Source organism: Drosophila santomea, chromosome 3R (genome assembly GCF_016746245.2).
Source record: "Drosophila santomea strain STO CAGO 1482 chromosome 3R, Prin_Dsan_1.1, whole genome shotgun sequence".
NCBI classification, from domain to species: Eukaryota; Metazoa; Arthropoda; class Insecta; order Diptera; family Drosophilidae; genus Drosophila; species Drosophila santomea.
Window position 1 is genome coordinate 24,001,719 of NC_053019.2, and position 17,119 is coordinate 24,018,837.

General features: G+C 45.0%; 1 protein-coding gene across 1 annotated transcript; it reads left to right on the forward strand.

Annotated features, from left to right (window-relative positions):
• The first annotated feature begins 978 nt into the window (after window positions 1–978).
• On the forward strand, window positions 979–16,367 carry LOC120452886 (neuroendocrine convertase 2). The gene is made up of 12 exons (XM_039637342.1): window positions 979–1,590; window positions 11,352–11,459; window positions 12,289–12,559; window positions 12,651–12,688; window positions 13,144–13,220; window positions 13,580–13,668; window positions 14,214–14,389; window positions 14,462–14,775; window positions 15,010–15,243; window positions 15,311–15,475; window positions 15,560–15,677; window positions 15,733–16,367. Exons 1-12 carry the CDS (start codon window positions 1,390–1,392, stop codon window positions 15,892–15,894), a joined length of 1,953 nt encoding a protein of 650 aa, XP_039493276.1. The 5' UTR covers window positions 979–1,389; the 3' UTR covers window positions 15,895–16,367.
• The last annotated feature ends 752 nt before the right edge of the window (window positions 16,368–17,119 follow it).

The window sequence follows — 17,119 nt, forward strand, 5'->3', positions numbered from 1 at the left end:
TTAAAACGTAATGAGCCGTCTGAAAGGCGATTTCCCTGGGAAGCCGAATTTATGGCAAATGAAATCAAAGTGTGTGAATCCCATCTCGCACTTAAAAGTGGAGGAGGCAACAATCAAGTCGGCATGAAAAGCCGGCGAAAGTTGCCCCAGCTGTCTTCACTTTTCGCTTGGCCTGCAGTTTAAAGGCTTGGGTGCTGGAGGCTTTATGAACCTATTTGGGCTAAGGTCAAAGTTGAAGCCCTTTCGCAGCCATTACGCGTAAGAGGCAATTGCGCTCATGTTTATGAATAGTCTTCCACCAGTCGTCAGTAGTCCGAACCCGGAGGAGCATGTGACTCTGAATCAGTCGAATCGTGCCGAAAGTCAGCGAAAGTCAAGTATGCTGCCATATGTTTGCGGAGCGCAGCATAAACCAATGACAAAACACTGGCTACAACTTAGCACGGCCCATGGTGGGTGGCTAATGGCAGCGGGCGGCCAAACTGGTGACGTCTGCGGGCAGCTAAAGCCGCTGCAAAAGCCAAGCCAGGCGAGATGGAAAGCCAGAGTTGGGGGGAAAAGCCAGAGCAAAAGCTTAGCCAGCGCAGCTGAGCGGTAGCAGGCGAGCGGGGGCGTAGTCAGATTGATTATCGGGGGGTTGGGATTATCTTTGTGCTTTGTATATTACTTACTATATCTGCAGGATCAGCAGGATATCTATATAATAAACTTAACAGCATCATTCCCCTTTTTCTAGCGTAACTCTAACAGTGGTAACCCCTTGAAAAAGTCCTGTGCATGCCACTGGCGAACCTAGCAGGACAGCAGTATCTCCGTTAGGGGTGTGTCTAGTGGGTGGCGGGTGGTGGATGGCTTATCGGCTGCTTAAAATGAAGCTTTCGAGCGAGCTTCTCCGGCGGAGCTTTCGCACCCGCTTTGGCGCCTGGCGGACATTCATAATGGCGTCCGTCGGTACCGCTAGCGAATAGTACTCAGCGCGCAGCGCCCCAGTGAAGTTCGTGGCAGCGCACAAAGAACCCAACCAAAGTACATAAAAAAAAACAGAACTCCAGGCGGAAGGAAAGCACAACAAACTCCAGAGAAGGGGCCACAAATACACAATAAAGAAAACGAATTGCAAACCACAACAACAGGATACTTTGACAGCCGAGCAACTTGATCCTGGGCACCCAATTCGCGTGGCCAATTCTGAAATAAAAACGCAGGGTGTGCAGTGGAGCGCGTCCTTTATTTTCGTCAGCACATCGGTATCCTGCCAACGAAAGCAAAAAAAAAAGAACCCCAAAGGACGCCCCACGCACTCATCGTTTGTAAGGGCTGCCAGAGTTGCCCCATCGCCGCCAGGAGCCAGGAGGAACCCGCAGGACCAAGGCGTCCAATCTGAATTCCATGGCAGCAGCCACATGGAGCTGGCTGTTGGCCCCATTCCTGCTCCTCCACTGGGCCACTGCAGGAGCAGGCGGATCGGGTGGGGGACTGAGCGGCCCCTCCGTCTTCACCAGCTCCTTCCTGGTGCGCTTCCGGCGCGGAGTGGACAACGCGTTTGCCCATGATGTGGCCGACAAGTACGGCTTCGACAACCTAGGCCCGGTAAGTGGATTGTGCGAAAAATCAATTATTATATGGCCGACGGCCGGCTTGATGGGTCGCTACCACTTTTGGTTGCTTCTACCAAGTTGCCAGCGTTTTGGGTTCACATGCTGCACTTGTCGGGCGCGTGTCAGGCGTTAATTGCGATTGCTCGCGGGGTCTGGGTGTCCTAGTGCTTGAGTGTCCTGGTGTGTGAGCTTGTGTGTGCCAGAAGCGTGCTCGGAATGCTAAAGGCAGCTTTTTGGCCAGCTGGCAAGCGGCAAAGTTTTTGGGGCTTGTGGCATTGGCCAACTTCCGTCGGCAGAGCGGAGTTTCCGCTGCATACCGCCAGGCGCAAATTTGCGCATTGCATGCTAAAAAGCCATTGCATTCGAGCCAAGGTCAGAGTGGCGAAAATAAACCTGCCCACACACGGGGTAAATAACACCATAGTAGGTCAGTAATTTACAGTCTGTGGCACTTTGACCTGTCATTCTGAACGCTTTCTCCTCAGATTATGTGGAATTTTTAAATAATTTCGAAGCGCAGGAATAAAGATTGACAACTAAAAGCCATTATCATTTATTTATGCATAATCATTATATCTGCTTATTACGAAATCATTCCTCTTGTAATTCCTTGTGCAACGACTTACCTTGTAAAGACTTTCGCTTTCCTGTCACTGCAGGAATCTGCAATCCTGTCAGCCTGGCGATTCGCAGCGATAAATCCGCTTATGGGTTTGTCATCCGTCAAAATAATGCATAACCGTTGCCCAATTCTGTCAGCACTTGACAGCTATGACGCGCACTTGTTGCACGCACTCGCATTAGGTCAATAACTCACTCGGGGAATTCAGGATTAATGCGAATTCAAGAGCTGGAACGGACGCAATTAATTAGGGGCATCAATAACCAGTAGAGTGCCGGCGATGAGATTGAGATTGAGGGCATCGGAAGAGGGGACTACATAAAGCTGGCGCTAAATCCAATTAACTCTCCTATTCCTTGGTAATACGATATCCAGTCGGCACCTGAGGCCCCGGCTCGTTGTTTTCTTTCCTGGCGGATGGAGAGAGGTCCTTGTTATCCGATGGCTTCATTGCGACATCGATGCTGTTTGCAATGGCGCAATCTCATCTGCCCCCATCGCAGCCAAAAGCTGATTGCATGCCGCAGTTGCCATGGACACTGCTCTCGCATTGCACAGGCGAACGTACACACAGGTTCTGGGGAGAAAGGACTAATTGCGTCGGAATGTTTTTCTTTGCAAGCGAAACACGAGCAGAAATCTGTGCAAGTTCAGCGACTAATTCCTTTCGATTTGCTTCATACCCGTAGAGACAATATTATTCCGGAGAATTTCCAGTCTAATTATGTAGCTTCGTAATTATTGATTTTTTACCCACTCAATTGCCTATAATAATCCCATCAGAGCTAAGAGATTTTCCTGTTCGATGTTTTTAAAAATAGCCCCCGATTTAATTACAATTGCAGCCTGTTGGCATTTCGCCTCCGGACTTCGAACTCGTTTTTAGATAATTGCCCAGAAATCCCATGCTCTGTGTGGGTGTGGTCCTCGTAATAAAATTGCGGCACATGTATCAAAAAAACAAAAAAAAAAAACCGAAAAAAAAATAAGGAAACAACGAAAAAACCTAACTCGAATGAAATCTGTTGCTCCTACGTCAAACGCTATCGCCGAGCACAAATCAAAATGTATCCCAAACCAAAAGTGAGTGCTTACCCAGGGCAAACTCACTGTTGCTCCCATTCCAATCGATATTGCGTATACGCCGCATCTTATCTGCGGGACTTTGACAATGAGTGTGTTTAGATTTTATTGCCTTTGATGTTACGACCTTATCGGCAGTAAAACGTTAGATTCAGTCAGCTATTGCCGTACAAATCTAAATAAATCCCGATCCCGCGTTGAATGTAATTGCTGCCTCGAAACGCAAATGGGGCACGCTGTGTGGCGAAAAGAAAGCGAAAGTCAATTTCTTGCTCAAGTAAATACATATGCTTCCTCGCTGCCCACGCAGGATTTGTGCCCACGTCGTTGGCGGAGTTTAATACCAGCAGCTCTCTGCAGTTTCGTGCCCCGTGTTTGGCCAAGAATAATTTCCAAACTTGGCTAATACCACAAAGCGACTAGTCTGTGCGTTGGGTTTAAGTTTTACCTACGACCGGAACGAAAGCCTTTGAGCATGCATAGTCGTGTGTCTGCCTGGTTTGTGTGTGTACCATCTTTAAAAGCCAACAAACTCACCTGTCATTGAGCCAACCCCAACACCCCTCTCCCATCCCTTTGAGCCGCTTGTCTTCGTTGTGGGGCTGTGAGCCAAATCCTTGCATAAAGCGTTAAGTCAGGACTCCAGTTGACGTGGCCAACGGCAACAGGCGTTAGTTGTTTGCTGGTGTTGCTGGTTTGCTGTTTGAAAAGCCCTTCTAAGTCCCAAGAACATCACCAACAATGGTGATTGCAACAGCAAAAGCAGATTATTACAGCAACGTTTATGGGCATAGAAAAAGATATCAGCAAAGTTCTTACGATTTTTTCGAATTAAAAGATAGTACTTTATGAGGCGGAAAGCCATTTATGAGGGATATTAAATGTTTGTGCATTAATAAATAAAAAAATTCTTCCTTTAACGTGGTATAACTCAAAGGCGTTTTAAAATCCTTTCTGAATCCTTAATATGCGGAGTATGTAGCTTCCTTCAAGATGTCCCTATTTTCCATTCATTCTCCACACACATTGCAAGTATTTGCTTTCCTTAAGCTTGTCCCAGATAATCAGGAGTTCCTGAAATGTCAACGCTCATCTACTATGCATAGTTTCATACTGCTAAGCCATAGTTTTCTCATAAATTATGCAATAGTGTTGTGACCTTATTAAGATGCCAGCGCGTACACGCAGATGAAGTGCATATTTTCAACCTAACAAGTTTCTCTTTGCCACAAAAAACCAAACCGTATTTTGTTGCTTTTTAGCGCGTTAGAGTTGAGCTGCAAAGACAAATGTGGAAATGACTTTGCGGTCTGACATCGGCACATTCGTCTCCGTTTGCTTATCGCTGGCTGTTTTCCTTTCATTTATTATGCCAAATGAAAAACGAGTTTACAAATTCGGTGGTCGCTGGCCCAGATGGTTAGATGGTTGCAAATTAAAGGCACGGACATTTGTAACCCAAGGCTAGCAGCATATGTTGGCAAATACAAGACAAACAATGGAGGCGCGCTCCGATTCCAATGAATGTCGCTGGACAAACAGAGACGCAGTTGGAGTTCAAGATGCCGAGCCTTTGGAAAAAGGTTGGCTCCATCGCCCCAAAAACCACAGGCACACACGCCACCCACTTGCACACACACACACACACACACACACACACACTAGCACACAATCACGAGCCAGAACGGCGCACACAATGCCTTATCACGTATACGCAGTGTAGCGGCCCGAGTCCAGGCGCATTATTTATTTATTTTTATTTTTAGCCCTGGAAAGCAGCTCGATGGTTGGCCGGACAAAGGCTGGCTATTGCAGGGACCCGATGACAACAATTTCTCACAGATGGAAGATTTATGACTATTAATGCAGTAATTGGCTCTGAATAGTTTTGCCGTTTGCTTTTTCCAACGTTGTTGCCAACGGCATTTCTGGTTGAAGAACTAAAAATAATTTCGAAAGCAAGTACACTGCCTTAAGTTGTAACAGGATATATGCATTTTAAGCCATGGCAAATTCATGCTGCTGTTTATGACGCACACTTGCAGCGGTTTATGGGCAGGACTGCATGAAAGAGGTTTAACGTGCAGCAACTGAGAGTGATGCCTTGTGTAAATATTGCAAGTGGTTGAAGAGAAGGGTAGTTTATATCTTTTTGAAAGGATTTATATAAGCGAAATCTGAGCGAAACTGGCTTCAAAGGCCAAACTGAATAAGTAATGTATATGGAAAGTCACTATAGAGTCGCAGTGAGGTACCGGAGGCAACTCGTGGTCCTTTGTCAGATTTACTTTCAATTTTGATCACACTAACAAGTTGACATTGGCTCAATAAAATGACCAAAGTTGCCTTAACTTTTTACTTTTCCCCTGCGAAAATGTGACGACGGAAGCCCAACATCTGGTAAATATTTGCCAGCTTTTCGTTTGCATTTGGGAATATTGTGTTATGCAACCCACTGTCTGCCCCTGAACATATCATTTGACAAATGAGTTTTAAACTATAAATATAATAGCAAGAGAATGGCTGGGATTTCACAGGGCCCTAATGCTAATTAGAAAGTTTTTGGGTTTCGCTTAAACGAGGTCACACAAAAAGTAGAACCGAACTTTAACTAGTTTAGCCCGGCGTCTGCTTAACTTTTCTCGATGTTATTCGCAGGGCTATGTATTCATTTGATGGAGGCGAAAGTAGGGTGGCACTAAATATAGACATGCTGTAAACAAGCTGCCGGGCTCAGCGTGGATCAGCTCCCATAATGGAACCAATGGACCGTGCTCCTGGGCCCGCACAGTTGTCTTAGTTGGACAGGTGTCGCTAATGCACACATCACTGCTTCTCCTACGCCTGCTCTTTCTCTGATCCTGCGAGCATCCTTTGCGAGCATCCTTGGCTGTCGGGTCTGCCACTGTGGCTAAACAATTTAATAAATCAACACTTGAGCCAAAGTTCTGTCAAATATTTTGCCCTCAACCAAAAGGAAAATGCTTCGAGAGCCACAAAAAGTGAAAACCGAGGCGCAAGCACAAAGACCAAACGTGCCGCTTGCTCTTTGTAAATAATTAAAAAAGTTTTCAATGCCTCACTCCCGAAATGTCTGCAGTTGATAAACGAGTGTGTGAATAACACACAATACATAATTACATTTTTATTTTAAACGTTCTGGCTTTTGCGTGTGCACTCCCCCAAAATGTCAAAGGTCAGTGGGTAAAAGTTTTGTTTTCCACGCGGCAAATTTCATTTCGATAAAATTAGATGAATATCTTGAAATTTAATTAGCCAACTGCCAGCTGGCGTGGCTGCCAAGACTGCCCACTACGTAAAGTGCCGAGCTGGCACTGTGTGTATGCTTTGAGAAATCGCTCATACGCAGTGTCTGCCCAGCGATGGCATGTCAATGTCAACAGAGCGCTCCAGATAATTATGTTGTGTGCTGGCGGCCAAGCTGCCTTTGCCCTGCTCCGAATAGAAAAGCGTCTTAAGGGCTTACTACCATTGCGCCGCTTTCAATTACGCTGGCCTTACAATTTGACCCAGTTTAAGCTGCCCAGTTTAAGTCAGAACGCAATTTAACCATTGATCCAGCCAGCAAATCAAATGCCATAATCACGGGCACATGGCAGGAGCCTCAATCACAGCTTATTAGTCGAGTTGTGCGCAGCTGTTTGTCTTTGCCGTTTCCTTTGTCGCCGCATCCTGCTGAATTATTCACGAGTCCTGTGCCAGGACACTCATTTGCATTTCTCCAATTCGCCACCTGCCAGCGAGGTCTTCTAATTTTAAGGCTGTGCAAATTTGCATGCCATTTATTGACGACTGGATTTGTGTGGATCGCCAAGCTGTCAATCCAAACACGCTTATTTGCATTGTCTTGGCGCAGCACAAAGACAGGCAAGTTTTTTGCGTATTTTTCAATTGAATAAAAGTGCCACTCTTGACAGTTGGGGGGGGAAAACACTTGATGAGGATTTTTCTCTATAGCAGCACGATAAAATGCTATCATTTAGGACTCCGTTTCAGCAGTCTGCACAAGTGATTTTCGCTTGTAGCGATAATTTATGCAAACACAATAGTGCAGTAATACATATTCCTATTATTGATTGACTGATTGATTAATTGCGAGAATGACAGGAAGGGCGACTATTTTTCCTAATTAGCGCAGTTGCACCGAGAACACATTTATCACGTGGTAACCCGACTGTTATCTATATTATGTGTATGCCAGTAGTTATTGACGGCTAATGCCACTAGAAAAGTTGGTCACCTTCTGATAAAGTGACTGTCCTTGATAAACGCCTGCTTCTGACGTTGGTTGGTTAACCAAACCGGGCCATTTTGGCCAACTGAGTGTACAAATTGATGAATGGTTATTCCTCGGGGCTTTCAATATTGGGAAACAAATAAAATGCGACGATTGCGTAATGGCTTTTATCGGAGATAAATCGCTTACGCTATTCGCATAATCTGTTGCCTACTTTTCTGCGGATCTGGAAGGCGGAGAATGCGGCATTGGATTCCTCTATGTTTTCAATTTTCCTCAATTTTTTGTAGGAAAGTATTGAATATATCCGCCAGTATTTTTAGATTAAGTATGCTAATGCATGCAAATAACAAATTTATGGCGTAGGATGTAACAATAATGCGTATTTCGTTTACAAGGAAGCTGTACACTCTCCTTTTAAGGCAAACATTTTCAGGACATTGAAAACTAAATATTTTATCAGCTCTTGCGTAGGAATTTAAAAGCAATTCTGTTTGCTCAACTTGTTGAAGGTCCACCATTGTGTACTGTTGACAGCTGACCGAACAAGAATTCGATTAAGGTAAACAAAGGAAGCTATATTAACAACTTAAAGTCCTTTAAGCCCCAGGACACACACAAACGCCCATTCCAAACGGCCCATTGGTCCATTGTTGTATGCTATTTTTGCAGGCACTGTGAAATATCTGCTGCACATAAATACATGGCTGTATATGCGTATGTACGAGGGAAGCTGTCATGTACAGCGCAACTGATGATATTTCAGCTTTTTCAGCGGGTTTTTCATTTACCTTGCATGGATTCGCACGGGGCGAGTGAAAATCCATAAATTTCTGATGTTGACGGGCCAAGAGAGATGACGTGTCATGGCGCGGGCGAGTAGTGGCCACGACCCGGCTACAAAGACGCCCACACCGAAATCCCTTGGCCGTGATGTAACTACACAGCTGGTGTCCTGTCGAGCAACAAGTGTTGTAGTAGTAGTGCCGAAGATGCCAACGGCTTCTCGTTAATAAATTTGCCATTTAAATGCGGCAGCCAACTAATTATAGACACCATTTTGGCAGGCTGAGGAATGAGCAATGTGTCTCAAACACAGACAGACACAGCACACATGTGAGCTTTTGGCCAACTTTTGCGTGTGGGTGGTGTTGAGCTTGAAAAACTCACACACACAACGGACACATACGCGCGCACACTGAGCGAAAAGGGGGGTGGCGAACAGCTGCCATTTGCCACGAAGCTGTCCTTACTTTATTTTAGCCCCGTTATCACCCCGTGTGACACATTATATTTATAATGGCGAGCCCTGCACACAGACACAATGGCAGCTATATTGCTACATTAGACGTCCTGCTTTGTTGCTCTTAATATCTGTGTTCAGCTCCACCCACATAAATCCTACTCACTGAAGGTTTTGTTTTTACTTTGACTTTCACTTGGCAGTTGGTAGTGTTGGGATGCGGCATACCATATGCTGTGCTTATGAAGAAAAATCTGCAAATTATGCGGGACATCTAAAAATATGCCAGCAATTTAGCGGCATGTGGTCAAATGTCCGCCAGATTAGTTAACTCACATTGTTTATTTGTGTACCGTGTGCGTTCAAGAGCGCCCACTGTGCGTATACGCTATCGTTATCTATCTCTATTTTTTTTTTGTAAGCTGGCAACATACTTAGGAAGTCCATTAAACTGGCTAGTATAGGCCAAAGAATCCAGCTGGCCAGCTGTTGCAGTACCCATTGAGTAATTTACACACAAATTAACAGGGCATAAAAATAGACAAACTCAAACCGTCTGTGGAGGGCCGTGATTGACAGCAGTCAACGGATTGATGGCCCTCAAGTTACGCGCCTTGCCGTTGTTTTCCCGCTTACTTATGCGCGGCACTTGGCGCCTAAGTAAACCACTGAACCACTGGTGCTTGAATCCACCCCGCCAATATTGCTCCACTTGGGTGGAGCCATTTATTGACTGGCTGACGTGGCTGGCTACGAATTTATTAATTTATGACTGAAAGTCCGTAAATGAACGTCGAATTTCTGTCGCGTAATTTGGGAAATGCTTGTAATAGATGTCAGGGTTTTAAGTTTGTGTTTGGGCTTTATAAAACAGGAACATTAAGGCACGACCCAACAAATATTTTCCAAATATAAATTTCTATTATTTTGAGCACCAATATTCAACTATTTTCTCATTAAATATATTTTAGTACCTTATGGTTGGTATTCCACATATAAAGATCTATTATTTTAAGCACCAATATTAAACTATTTTCTCATAAAGTAAATTTTAGTACCTTATTGTTAGTAGAAATTAATTACATCCATTGATTTTCCGCCTTTGAAAGGGCTCCCATTTCGTTTGTTAATTTTACTTGAAATTCATTAAACGCTTCCAACGTTTACTTAGAATTACGCATTTTTCGCTGATCAAAGAAATTTCTGCTATTCCTGCAACCCTTTCCGCTCACCTTCAATTTTTGCGGGTCAAAGTGTTGAAGCTGAATTGAAAGTGTGCAGACAGCGGTCAGAAAAGCCATAAATGCCGAAACGCGAAAGGAGTGAAAGGAGTGAAAGCATTCTTCTGGCTCAATTTGCTCACCCAAATGTCCTTATTCATATTTAATGCTGCTGCGAAGCGGACGAGAATCCTTAAAACGGCCGCGTGGGCGGGTTTTGCATAAGCTCACGTTGATGGAACTCCGATGGTTGGGAAAAACCTTTGTTTAGTCAGTTACTGGCTGGGTTAAGGAAATTACCCACGTGTGCTTAGCGCTGCTGCCGGCGGGAAGCCCATCAAGTCGACATCCTTATAATTTGCGGCTGGCTTGGTTAATGAGGCGTGTTTTAAAAATAGATTCACAGTCGGGCTTATTTGGCTGGCAAATTGATGGGTATTGTCATCGCCGCTCCCCACAGATGCCGTTTTATTGATGCGCATTTGAGCGAATTATGAATTGATAGCAATGGCACTCAACGCCGCACAGCTGCTAATTAATCACGATGTAAGCCTGAATTATGCAGGACGACAGTCGCCCGGCCATCTCCGGCCATCCGTCCAAAAGGGCAAAGTTATATAACGCCCAGCAGCTGGCCAAATGCCATTCGGGTCTCCGATGGCTTAGAGATGAGCAACATGTTGCAGGCGGCGGATCAAAATCGTACACTTAGGGAAATAGTACGATGGAAACATAGTATGATAAATTCTTCCTTCTACTGTAAATATTATTTACAAGTACTTAACAAGAAAATCGTTTCCTTTCGAAGCTGCAACTTATAAAAATCTGTAATCTTGATAAAAGAACATTTTGCCAGCGTGTAGGCCGAAAATAGTGGCCCATTTCCCAAGGGCGGCCTGCCATTGGCCAAGTGAAAGTGGGTTTGGCCCGAAGGCTCGGCACGTATCGTGTGGAAACTCGAGATCCCGTTCACTAAAATTGCAGTGGGTAAAAACGGAAAATTACTGGCTCAGTCTTGGCTCTGCTGGCACTCAATTTACCAAAGGCAATTAATGATGATGATGTTGGAGTTGCTGCTCCTGCAGCAGATGATGATTATGACTGGCAATTTAGAGCACAATTATGGGCACACCACCCACCATCGAACATCAACATCAACCAACAGCCATCAGAATGTGTGAGGAATGGCTGGGGCCAAACTCAATTAGAGCGCAATTACGGGTCACGCTTCTAGGCGCAAAACAAGCAGAGAATTAATGTGTTTTTCTCAATTAAAATGCCACGTCTCTAATAAAATGTTCTCTTGCACTGCTTGGACTCCTTACAGCTGGTCGGCGCCGATGGACACGAGTATCATTTCAAGCACCGGACCCTTCCACATGCCCGCACCAGGCGAAGTCTGACGCACACACGGGCCCTTAAGAGCCATCCGGCGGTGAGTACAAGTGGAAACTTTGCGGGGGGGTAGGGGAAATGCAGAAAATTCGCATCAAGGTCGAAAGGGAAACTGGCACACTTGCTGTTAGTTGGGGCGCAAATAAGGTAGGAACGTGCTCAATGCAATGGCTTGGAATACAGACACAGAAATAAATATTAATGGGGTAGTTGGCAATTTTTCCACATTGATTTCATATTACTATCCCTGACTCTTCTGGAAAAATAATATTTTTGTTTTTATGCTTACTTAGGAATGTAAATCATTTTGTAAGACTGCCCAGTATTTTACTCGTTTTTTTCATTTAATACAAAATACTTTTCCCATAAACTCCCAGTAAACGGCAAACAGGAATCACAATCAGCTTGTAACAATGTGCCTGCTTTCTCGCACAAATGTCAAATGCCAGAGTTCATTGCAAGCTCCCAAAATAGTTTGCACCGGACATTGTTTGCCGTTCTGCATAACGGACATCGATTGCATTGCGTGCGGCTGTGCGTCCATTTGGCCAACGGAGTGGAACGTGCCAATAGGCCATAGTCGATAATCAGGGTGCAGAATGAATGCACACACAAGGTGCATGGAGTGGGCGGCGGTCATTGGGTGGGTGGGTGTTGGTAGGACAATATGGAAATTGGCATGCAAACAAGGTCGTTTTGCTTCTGTTCACAGCTGTTTGCACAGCTTTGGATTGGAACGCGTACGCATAATAATGACCCGCATGCTGTGGAGTTCGGCTTGTGTGACAGATAGCATAACCCCATTTTTGTGGTTACCACGCCGAACGTTAACACTAATGGCCTCTAACCCCCCCCCCTCTCTTACGCAGGTGCATACGGCCGTGCAACAGCCGGGTTTCAAGCGGGTTAAACGAGGCCTGCGGCCGGCGGTGCCCGCCATTCACGGCATGAAGTTCGACCTGAAAGTGGGCGAGGCCAATCGGATTGACGAGGAGCCCACTGACCCCTACTTTCCCTTGCAGTGGTACCTCAAGAACACGGGCCAGAATGGCGGCAAAGTCAGGCTGGATCTGAATGTACAGGCGGCATGGGCGCAGGGAATCACCGGAAAGAATGTTACGACTGCCATCATGGATGATGGTGAGTATTTTCGGAAATGAAAATAAAAATTCAATCTACTGGTTTATTATCCTACACTTATACACTTTATTGCGGCGTTTTCTCTGCCCAGGCGTGGACTACATGCATCCGGATCTGAAATTCAATTATGTGAGTATAACCCACACGCGCAATGCCTGCAAAGCCCTTTTAAATGGCACTAGCGAGCATTTAATTAAATTTTGGCTGACTGCACATATCGGTTGCCAATGAGGAATTATTCATGGCCAAATAGCCAACAGTTGTTGTGGCTCTATATGTGCGATTTAATTTAGTTGCTCCACAACGGATTGTTGAAATCCCTAATGTGCATAATAGTAAAAGTTGGCAGGAAATTGAAGCTAAAAGCTTCAACTTTTCCTGACACTAAAACTTTCCACCATCATTATTATTGTCAAAGTGCTTATCTGCCATGCATATGCAAGCGGGTCGAGTGAGTTGAGTTGAGGTGGCCTGCTTCCGAAAATAAATTGAATAATTTTCCCAAAAGCTACAACAAAACCCACTTACCGCACACACACACGTGCGAGCTCGTATTTAATGTGGTTACATCTGCTCATTTCCAGAACGCCGAGGCCAGTTATGACTTCAGCAGTAACGATCCCTTTCCATATCCCCGATACACCGACGACTGGTTCAACAGGTAAGTGGTTTCGAATGGGCAAAGCTATCGATTTTGGGGCCAAAAATGTCCTCAACAGCACACTGGAATGTTGAAGTGGATAATTTGTTTGTGCCATACGATTTGAATGGAATGCCCAAGTTGATGGGTTAAGCTGCCTTTGTCTTTGTGCTCGCAAAGAAAACTTTGACTAATTAAAGGGCAGTTGCGAAATTAATGGCTCTCTTCACTTGAGACTGGAGCTCCAGTCACTTGATAGTTTGTCAGCTAAAGGGCACTGCTTAATGCAGAGAGAGTACATTTTATTAAGCTGCTTACCCGCAGGATGCTGAGTAAATGATTAGCCCCATCTCATCCTCGACCGCTACTACATTTTTCAGCCATGGAACTCGTTGTGCCGGCGAAGTGGCTGCTGCCAGAGATAATGGAATTTGCGGCGTTGGCGTTGCTTATGACAGCAAAATCGCAGGTAAGTGGCTTTGGCAGAATATCCGCTGAATAAATGTACATATGCGTGTATATATCAGCGACGCCTTCGAGGTCCTGACCTCCAAAGTTTTCGGGCGTATAAATCGCATTACGCATACGTAGCGTAATCCGCGAAAAGACGGGGTGAATCAATTGTCAGCTTCAGTCATGTACGTACGTACATATGTGATATCTAAAGTGTAAAGTTCATGGGGCGCGTTCCATCATTGTAAATTGAGCTTCGATAAAATGTGATTTTTACATGAAATGGGAGATATTTTTCCTCTTGGAATGGGGAGGCAACAAGTGCGGTCACAAATCCAGCCGCGTTATCTGTCAATATTTTTTATCGCTCGCCAGGGAGAAATCATGTGAAAAATCGGGAAAAATTTCGAACAAGCACAGACGGCGTTGGGAAATGCACTGCAATGTTTACGATTGCCATAAAGCGACAAGTGAAAGTGGACGGTGTGGAGGGGATCGTATAAATATTGATTTATAATTTCCGCCATTAGATTTAATGCATACTTATCGCCCGCTCCGCAGGCATTCGCATGCTGGATCAGCCGTACATGACGGACCTAATCGAGGCCAACTCCATGGGCCACGAGCCGCACAAAATCCACATCTACAGCGCCTCCTGGGGTCCCACCGACGATGGCAAGACCGTGGATGGTCCCCGGAATGCCACCATGCGTGCGATAGTGCAGGGCGTCAATGAGGTACGCCTGAGCTGGGAAAGACGAGGTACAGTTTTTTTGGAATTTATGGCTAATCTTTCACGCCACCCGCAGGGACGAAATGGCCTGGGCAACATCTATGTTTGGGCATCCGGCGACGGCGGCGAGGAGGATGACTGCAACTGCGACGGCTACGCCGCCTCCATGTGGACCATATCCATTAACAGCGCCATTAACGATGGCCAGAACGCCCACTACGACGAGAGCTGCAGCTCCACGCTGGCGTCCACATTCAGCAACGGAGCCAAGGACCCCAACACGGGCGTTGCCACCACGGACCTCTATGGCAAGTGCACGACCACCCACTCGGGCACCAGTGCGGCGGCGCCCGAAGCAGCGGGCGTCTTTGCCCTGGCCTTGGAGGCCAAGTGAGTAATCCTCGCCTTCGCCCCTCTGATTGATACACTCGAAAGTATTGGTGTCCATTAAAAACATCTCTAAGTTTATTTTATGTCGTTTTAATGGTAATTATCATAAAATAATGATGATTATGTAGAATTTAAAATCAACATTTTGATAACAAACATGGTAGTACCATTTTTTCGAGTGTATTTCTTTGTGTCACTTTATGAATTTATGCTAAACCCACACTCCTTTGACAGTCCGCAGCTGACTTGGCGGGACATACAGCATCTGACGGTGCTGACATCGAAGCGCAACTCGCTGTTCGATGCCAAGAACCGATTCCACTGGACAATGAACGGCGTGGGCCTGGAGTTCAATCACCTATTCGGGTTCGGAGTGCTGGACGCCGGCGCCATGGTCACACTATCCAAGCAGTGGCATGCAGTGCCACCACGCTATCATTGCGAGGCGGGCGAGCTCACCCAGCCGCAGTGAGTATATCCTGGACTACTACTAGGCTTAAGTCGGCTTATCCTTTTGGTCCTTTAAATGACGCAGGGCCATTGTTATGGGCCGTTCGCTCTTCTGGGAGATCAAAACCGATGCTTGCAAGGGCAGCGACACGGAGGTCAACTATTTGGAACATGTACAGGCGGTGATCTCGGCGAATGCCTCACGACGCGGCGATCTGGAGCTCTTCCTTACCTCGCCAATGGGCACCAAGTAAGTGAATTAATAACACATAGTGCAATGCATGCTTATAATATTTTATAATATTTTATAATCATTATAATCATTACTCCATAGATCCATGATCCTGTCGAGGCGCGCCAACGACGATGACCACCGCGATGGCTTCACCAAATGGCCCTTTATGACCACTCACTCGTGGGGCGAGTATCCGCAGGGAACCTGGAAACTGGAGGTAGTATATAAAAGGCCTATATATAGTTGGCATATCTAAACGAATCCGCCCACAGGCTCGCTTCAATTCGCCCCAAACCCGACATGGCAATCTGCTGGAGTGGTCCTTGATACTACATGGCACCAAGGAGGCGCCCTACCGCACCCTGCACCCCTCGTCGCCGCACTCCAAGCTGGCCATTGTGAAGAAGGCGCACGAGGACAAGAAGATGAAGTAGGGCGGAGAGGGTCGCGCAGAGGGTCAGAGGTCAGGTCCAGATAAACATCCGCGTAGCGACGTCCATTAGGCAGCTTGGCGTTTTATCAACGAGTTTAGTGTGAGGTTCAATAAAAGTGCTGGCTGTGTTTTATTTTGGAATAGGATTGATTGAGATTAAACATTTGATTTTCATTGTGTTTATTCCTTTGTGTAACTTCTAATATTTGCCATTCGTGATTTGTGTTAGATCTGTCGAACTGAAAGTTCATTTAAGCAGGGGATGTACTCTTATAATTTCTGTTTGTGTAATTAGTTTTCTTATTTGGTGAGCTAAGCGCCCAGGGTGCCACAAAATCACTTAATTCGCTGTTTAAACTATTTCTGGAAATTGCAAAAGCGCACATTTACCACAGTAGAACAGATCTATCGAAATTCTGCACTCAACACCATAATCCGTTGAGTGTCCTAGCAAACTCTGTAGTCGATATCAAAGGCAAACAACCACAAGATAAGAACATAGAAAACAGGTATAGCAGGTATATTTGAATGCGTAGCAGGACTAGGAGCAGGCGGGGAATAGAGATATAAAATAAAACTAGAACAAAGAAAACAGGATAAACCATATGTAAATGTGTAATATCTATATGTATGCATACCCTATCTTTAACTGCGTCCTATGCTGTAGACTTATAACTCTTTCTAGTATAAAATACAAACTAAACAAAGTATTTACACGTATTTTAAAGCTATGTCCTTTGTTTTCCATCCTCTATATATATATATTTACACGAAAATACCTACATACATGCATATACATATGTACTTAAAGGATACTTAGCAAAAACATAAAATGTTAATCCCATAACTGCGGAAAAAGTTTGTCGCTTAACTTTGGTTGCAAGCCGAAATCTGCTTTAATTTGGATACAACTCGTACGTGTAAAATGCATTTACATACATAGTTTTCCTTTCAGTTTCTTTCGGGGGCCAAAAAAAACCACAACATAGTAACATTAATTGCGTGAAACCAGACTCACGATTGTAACGTAAAACGGAGCGTGTGTTATGAAGTAAAAATACATAAACAAATGTTAAAGTACAAGTGCATAAACCTAAACGGTGAGCAGAGAGATACAGATACGGATTGTTTTACCTAGTCTAATAACTGAGATACAGCGCATTGTTAAAGTTTACCGATAATGTGCGAAAGGAATAAAAAATTATATATATATACACAGAACTATA